The sequence below is a fragment of the Lolium rigidum genome, chromosome 5 (assembly GCF_022539505.1).
Source record: "Lolium rigidum isolate FL_2022 chromosome 5, APGP_CSIRO_Lrig_0.1, whole genome shotgun sequence".
NCBI classification, from domain to species: domain Eukaryota; kingdom Viridiplantae; phylum Streptophyta; class Magnoliopsida; order Poales; family Poaceae; genus Lolium; species Lolium rigidum.
Window position 1 is genome coordinate 202655236 of NC_061512.1, and position 7358 is coordinate 202662593.

The 7358-nt window shown below is 47.4% G+C and overlaps 1 protein-coding gene across 1 annotated transcript; it reads right to left on the reverse strand.

Annotated features, from left to right (window-relative positions):
- Positions 1-336: 336 nt before the first annotated feature.
- On the reverse strand, positions 337-1317 carry LOC124652471 (protein BIG GRAIN 1-like). The gene has a single exon (XM_047191487.1). It carries the CDS (start codon positions 1315-1317, stop codon positions 337-339), a length of 981 nt encoding a protein of 326 aa, XP_047047443.1.
- Positions 1318-7358: the final 6041 nt, after the last annotated feature.

Below are 7358 nucleotides of genomic sequence, written 5' to 3' on the forward strand. Positions count from 1 at the left end.
AAATCTAATGATGCATGAGTCTACTAAACCCTAACACTAGCTTAGTTCACGGTCTACTCAGAACTAGCAATTTCCAAGAAAATAACAACACGTTGTGCCCAAAGATATCCAAATATTAATTCTTTTATTTTCCTATATACATTTTCATTTCAGCATGATAATTTAATACTAGTACTCATTTTCGGCAACCAAACTAAAATAAAACACAAAATGTACAAAATACAAACATAATGGAACTGATGAAATGCCGTCAACAGCATAAAATTTCTTTGGCTACTTTTTTTTTTTGGGATTCTTACAACCTTTTCCATTTCTTTCTTTTCTGCATGAAAGGAACTAGAAAACCGCGGCGTGCGCGATGGCGCGATTTGCCACGAGGCTGGTGGTGCCGTACACGGGCAGCTCGTCGCCGTTCGCGCCGGCAAGGCTCTCGAGCTCGAAGAGATCGGAGCTGGAGTCGCTCCCCTCGTCGTCCTCCTCCAGCTCCCCGAGGCTCCGCACCAGCTCCTCGACCCTGCGCCGCACCACCACCGACGCCTCGGCGTCCGAGCAGAACCGCACGCACCTCCTCTCCACCGTGCTCGCATCGGTCGTCGCCGACGTGCATGATGGCTCCGGTAGCTCGGGAAGTATGTGCGATGGTGGGATGCGTGTCGGAGTCTTGGGCTTCCGTGGTAGGCGGCCTGACGTGAACAGAGCTTTGAGGGCGCACGCGAACGTCGCGGGTGACGGCGGCGGCGCCTGTCCGGGCGAGGATGGCGCTGCATCTCTTGGCCGAAGCCTCGCCACGGGGAAACACGGCCGGCCCTTCTTCTTCGCCTTCTCGCTGGGCGGGAGCACGCCTGTGGCATCCGCGCCGTCCGGGGCGACGAAGTCCTCTAGCTGGCGCCGCGGCGGAGGCGGGCTGCCTCGACGGCGGCGCGTGCACTCGGTGTCGGTGGTTGAGGCGGAGGAGCAGGAGAAGCTGTAGCTGGAGGTGGAGTCGGAGGAGGAGGTGGTGGACGACGCGTACCCCGAGTGCCGCGGCCGAGCTGCCGGCCCCGTCTCGCGCCGGCGATGCCTGTCTGCGGCCGGAGAATGCTTGGGCTTGCCCGCCCACCAGAACTGCGCCGGAGCCGGCGCCAGTGCCTTCTCCTCCGACCGGCGCGTGGTGGTGGTGTCGGCGTCGCTGTGCTCATCGAGGGAGTGGTAGATTGCGTCCAGGAGCGACGCCGAGAAGGACGCGCCGGACGCGCGGTCGCGGTCGCCGCGTACCCGACGCGGTGGCTCGAGCGGTGGCGGGTTCGGGAGCTTGCCGTGGCAGCGGGCCTTCTCCATGGCAAAGGAAGTTCTGCCGGCCGGACACACACCGATCGCACCCACCGCGCTAGGTGAAGGGAAATGTGCGGCGGGAGTGGTGGAAGGTAGGAGCGGGAGGAGGGCGAGACGTGCGCGGTAAGGATTTATATAAGGTTGGTGCGCGCGCGCGTGCGTGCCGGGGAGTGGTGGCATTGCAGCGGTGGCATGTCCCGTCTTTGGTGAATTATCTGCTTCCTCCCATACGGAGGATGGATCGGCGTCCGGCCGCTCTCAGAGCTTCCAAAACTCCAGCCCAAATTAAGACATGAGTGGAGTGGCCCGCGCACCGCCGCTCTACGGCGACCTCTGAACAGGCGAGGCCGGCCGGCCAGCTTGCCCGATTGCTTGTCTTCGCCTGACAAGTTGCACAGGGCCCGACCTGGCGACCTCCGCCGGTTGGCACGATGCGAGTCAAGTCAGCCAGCTAAGCATCGATGGTACGAGTTGGTTCAGGCCTTCGATCAGGCATCGGAATTCACAAATGCAGTGTTCTTTTTGCCGATAAAGGATGCTTCGTTACTCAAAAGTTTTTAAGCATTACACCCGAACTCTTCTGCATAACTAAGATACACACAGCTGTTTAAAGAAATAAAAGGATGAAAACAAGAATGTTCAGAGTCGAAAAAGGTAAAACACTAGATAGTCCCGGTACAGCCTAATTAGCCTCAAGACGCCTATTATGCTGCCACCCATGTTGGGAAAAAAACTCCTTCGCCGTGTTCTCCAATCGTGTAGACACCTCCATACAGAGATCGTGATCCTCCAGGCGTTGGAGTGGCGACCATGAACGGAGCAAAGCCGTAGCGCGGTAAACAACCTGCAAAAGAGAAGAGTTTTTGTCGTTAAAAACCTTGTCATTTCTACATAGCCAAAGCGACCATACAACAGCAATCACGCCCATCCTGATAAGTGTTTTATACCTAACATCAACCCCACTTAGCCAATTGCCGAAAATGTTTGCAACGCTACGGGAAGGATATAAGGTAGAACCTATCTGAATGATTGACCATATAGACCTAGCAACTCGACGATGAAAAGATGTTTTATTGTCTCTTGTTCATGACAAAAAAACACATTTCGTACCGCCATGCCAATTGCGTTTGGCAAGGTTATCTTTAGTGAGAATCACACCCGACGAAGATACTATGCAAAGACCTTTGTTTTCAATGGTATCTTCATCTTCCAGATAGATTTGTTTTTAACAATCGGTTGACTAGGCATGATTAAGGGCTTTATACATGGAACTGACCGAGAATTTACCATCCTTGGTAAGATTCCAACGAAATTCATCGCCCCCCGAATCAATTGGACTGAAGCTAATCTCGTTAGCAATTCCTTCCATGAAGCCAGCCTGGGACCAATGAGATTACGCCTGAACGACATAGAGGTTGGAGAGGTTTCCATTACCTTCTGTAAGGTATCTCCCTTATGTCGAACAATATTGTACAAAGATGGATATTGTTCTCGAAGAGTAGTTGTACCCAACCATTTGTCCTCCCAGAACCTTATCTCAGACCCATTCCGAATGGAGAAGGAACCGAATGGGAAAAAGTGCTTTTTAGTTGCCATAATGCCAGCCCAAAAGTGAGAATCTCCAGGTTTCCATATAACCTGAGATATTGCTTTCGAGCCCACATACTTTTTCCGTAAATGTTGTTGCCATCGACCATCCTCCGTCAACAACCTGGCCAGCCATTTTCCTAGCAAGGCCCTGTTTTTAACTTCAAGATCATGAACTCCAAGTCCACCTTGATCTTTTGGACGGCAAACAACACTCCATTTGGTTAACCGATATTTTTTATTCTCATTATCCCCTTGCCAAAAGAATCTTGATCGGTAATAATCCAATCTATGTAAGACTCCTTTGGGCAATTGGAAGAAAGATATCATATACAGTACCATATTTTTCAGTACTGAATTTATGAGAACTAATCTTCCTCCAAGGGATAATAATTTACCTTTCCAACTACTCAGGCGTTTCTGGAGTCTTTCCTCCACAATTTTCCATTCGGCCAGCGTCAGCCTCCGATAATGAATCGGAATGCCTAGATAGTTGATTGGAAAACTCCCAAGCCCACATCCGAAAATCTCAGGTATAGGTTGGCATCGTCTTTGGCCTCACCGAAACAGAACAATTCACTTTTATGGAAATTTATCTTGAGACCAGACAATTGCTCGAAAGCTGAAAGAATTAGTTTCAGATTCATTGCTTTGTCCAAGTCATGATCCATAAATAAAATTGTATCATCGGCATATTGAAGAATATATAAGCCTCCATCAACTAAATGAGGAACCACCCCTTCAATCTGGCCATCAACTTTAGCCCACTCGATTATAATAGCAAGCATATCCGCCACAATGTTAAATAACATTGGGGATAGGGGATCACCTTGCCTCAAACCTTTCTTTGTCTGGAAGTATCTACCAATGTTGTCATTGACTTTGATTGCAACACTTCCTCCAAAGACAAAGTTATTAATCAGAGCGCGCTACTCATCGGAGAAACCTTTCATCCTGAGTGTCTGCTGAAGAAAAGACCATTTAACCTTATCATATGCCTTTTCAAAGTCGATTTTGAGTATTACTCCATTCAACTTTTTACGGTGCATCTCATGAACAGTTTCATGCAAAGTGACAACACCATCTAGGATGTATCAACCTTGCATAAAAGCAGTCTGAGATGGAAGCACCACATGATCGGCCACCGAATTAAGTCTAATAGTCACAACTTTGGTAAAAAACTTGAAGCAAACATTTAGGAGACAAATTGGTCTATATTGTTGGATCCTTTCAGCATCAATCACTTTTGGTAAGAGAATTATTTCGCCAAAATTGATACGAAACAGATCAAGTTGTCCCTTATGAAGTTCACTAAATAGTTCCAATAGATCTCCTTTAATTATATCCCATAAGTTTTGATAGAATTCAGCAGGAAAGCCATCCGGTCCTGGCGCCTTATTGTGCTCCGTTTGAAAAACCGCTTTTCTTATCTCTTCCTTAAAATAGGGAGATGCCAGAAGCGCATTTTCTTGTGAAGACACTTGAGGTATATCATCAATCCTGGACTCATCCATAGATATCTCAAATTCCTCAGGGGCGCCAAACAAACCTTTATAATACGATGTAATATCGGACTTTAGCTGCTCATGACCTTCAATCACACCCTCTTCCTGGACTTGAGAATGAATGAGTTTCTTTCTATGTCTGTCATTGGCTACACTGTGAAAGTATCTCACATTTGAATCTCCTTCCAGCAAAAATTGGGCTTTGGATCTTTGATACCATTTGAGTTCCTCCTCCCTGAGTAGACCAGCTAACTTTGCATTGAATTGAGTTTTATGTTCAATATCATGCATAGTCAATGGTCGTACTTCAGCGAGTGCCTCTAGTTTATCTATTTTTTTATGATAGTCTGAGTTTCTCCTTTTTTTTAGTTGGCCAATCATGTGCTTAGACCATCCTCCAAGGTATCTACGCGTGGAGCGTAACTTATTATTCCACCTTTGGATTGGAGTGTTCCTAGCAACAGGCTTGTCCCATATAAACTTAATCATATCCGAGAAACCTTCCCGCTATAACCATCCAAGTTCAAATTTGAACGGACGTCTACGCGGAGGAGATGGTTTCCCAGTTGAGATTAAAATAGGGGCATGATCCGACAAACCTTCTATGCGAGGTAGGACCCATACTGAGACAAGAGGGTATTTTACTTCCCAATCCGAGTCCATCAGTACACGGTCTAACTTCTCATAAGTAGGTTATGGGAGACTATTTGCCCAAGTAAATTGCCTCCCAACCATTTAAACCTCTCTTAAATCCAAGCTATCAATGACGGCATTGAACAAAAAAGGCCAATGTCTATCGAACTGACTGAAAGGATCGTATACCGCACCTAGAGGGGGGGTGAATAGGTGCTAACCAATTTTTAGTTCTTTTTCGATTTAGGCTTGACACAACGGTAAATTCTCTAGATATGCAACTATGTGAATTTACCTATATGACAAGGTCAATGACTAAGCAAGATATAGCTACGCAATATATATAGGAGATAAAGGATAGAGGTAACCGAGAGTGGAGCACACGGAGACACGGAGTTGATTCCCGTAGTTCCCTTCCTTTGCAAGAAGGTACGTGTATGTTCGGAGGAGGGTGGTCGCTACGAAAGCCAGACCAACAGCCACGAAGGCTTCACTCAGGTCTCCTGTGAGCAACGCCACGAAGGCCTAGCCCACTTCCACTAAGGGATTACCTCGAGAAGGAAACCGGGCCTTTACAAAGTTCTTGGGGCACACATCCACAATCAAATTGGAGGCTCTCAAATCTGTAACAACACAACAATCAACAAGTATACATCAACAACAAACAACTAGGGATCCAAAGAGGAACACTAGAAAGAGGGCCCTCAACAAAATGAGGGGGAAATGCAAATCGCTTCGGTGAAGATGTAGATCGGGGTCTTCTCCTTTGATTCTCCAAAGCACAAAGGATTTGGGTGGTTGAGGGAGGAGATCTTGCGATTTTGGTGTTCTTGGTGGCTCAGCAATGGTGGAGGAAGATTTTAGGGTTTGAGCACCCTTCCAAGGTAGGGGAAGGGTCCTATTTATACCCCACCTACTTTTCTGCACGTTGGAGAGGTATCACCGGCAGTGCCGGCCTTGAGACGCCGGCAGTGCCGGCCAATATTTTGGTTCAGCTGGTCGACAGGCAGGCCGGCAGTGTCGGGCTTGAATTGCCGGCAGTGCTGGGTGATACGTCTCAAACGTATCTATAATTTCTTATGTTCCATGCTAGTTTTATGACAATACTTACATGTTTTATATACACTTTACATCATTTTGATGCATTTTCCGGCACTAACCTATTAACAAGATGCCGAAGCGCCAGCTCTCGTTTTCACGCTATTTTTGGTCTCAGAAATCCTACACAGGAAATATTCTCGGAATTGGACGAAACAAAAGCCCACGGTCTTATTTTTCACGAAGCTTTCCAGAACACCGAAGGAGATACGGAGAGGGGCCAAGGTGGCCCCACACCACAGGGCGGCGCGACCTGGAGGGGGGGTGCGCCGGCCTGTGGGGTGGGCCCCTCGGCCGCCTCCCGACTCTGCCCCTTCGCCTATTTATTCACTCCGTCGCGAAAACCCTAGTACCGAGAGCCACGATACGAGAAAAGTTCCAAAGACGCCGTCGCCGCCAATCCCATCTCGGGGGATTCAGGAGATCGCCTCCGGCACCCTGCCGGAGAGGGGAATCATCACCGGAGGGCTCTACATCACCATGCCCTCCTCCGGATTGATGCGTGAGTAGTTCATCCTTGGACTATGGGTCTATAGCAGTAGCTAGATGGTTGTCTTCTCCTCTTGTGCTATCATGTTTACATCTTGTGAGCTGCCTATCATGATCAAGATCGTCTATTTGTAATGCTACATGTTGTGTTTGTTGGGATCCGATGAATATGGAATACTATGTCAAGTTGATTATTGATCTATCATATATGTGTTGTTTATGATCTTGCATGCTCTCCGTTGCTAGTAGAGGCTCTGGCCAAGTTGATACTTGTGACTCCAAGAGGGAGTATTTATGCTCGATAGTGGGTTCATGCCTCCATTGAATCCGGGACAAGGATGATAAAGTTCTAAGGTTATGGATGTGCTCGTTGCCACTAGGGATAAAACATCAATGCTTTGTCTAAGGATATTTGTGTTGATTACATTACGCACCATACTTAATGCAATTGTCTATTGTTTGCAACTTAATACTGGAAGGGGTGCGGATGCTAACCCGAAGGTGGACTTTTTAGGCATAGATGCATGCTGGATAGCGGTCTATGTTCTTTGTCGTAATGCCCTAAGTAAATCTCATATTAGTCATCATGATATGTATGTGCATTGTTATGCCCTCTCTATTTGTCAATTGCCCAAATATAATTTGTTCACCCAACATGCTATTTCTTATTGGAGAGACACCACTAGTGAAATGTGGACCCCGGTCCATTCTTTTACATCTGAAATACAATCAACT

Coding starts and splice junctions, on each gene's coding strand:
- LOC124652471 (XM_047191487.1), bottom strand. CDS start 1,317: ATGGAGAAGGCCCGCTGCCACGGCAAGCTCCCGAACCCGCCACCGCTC.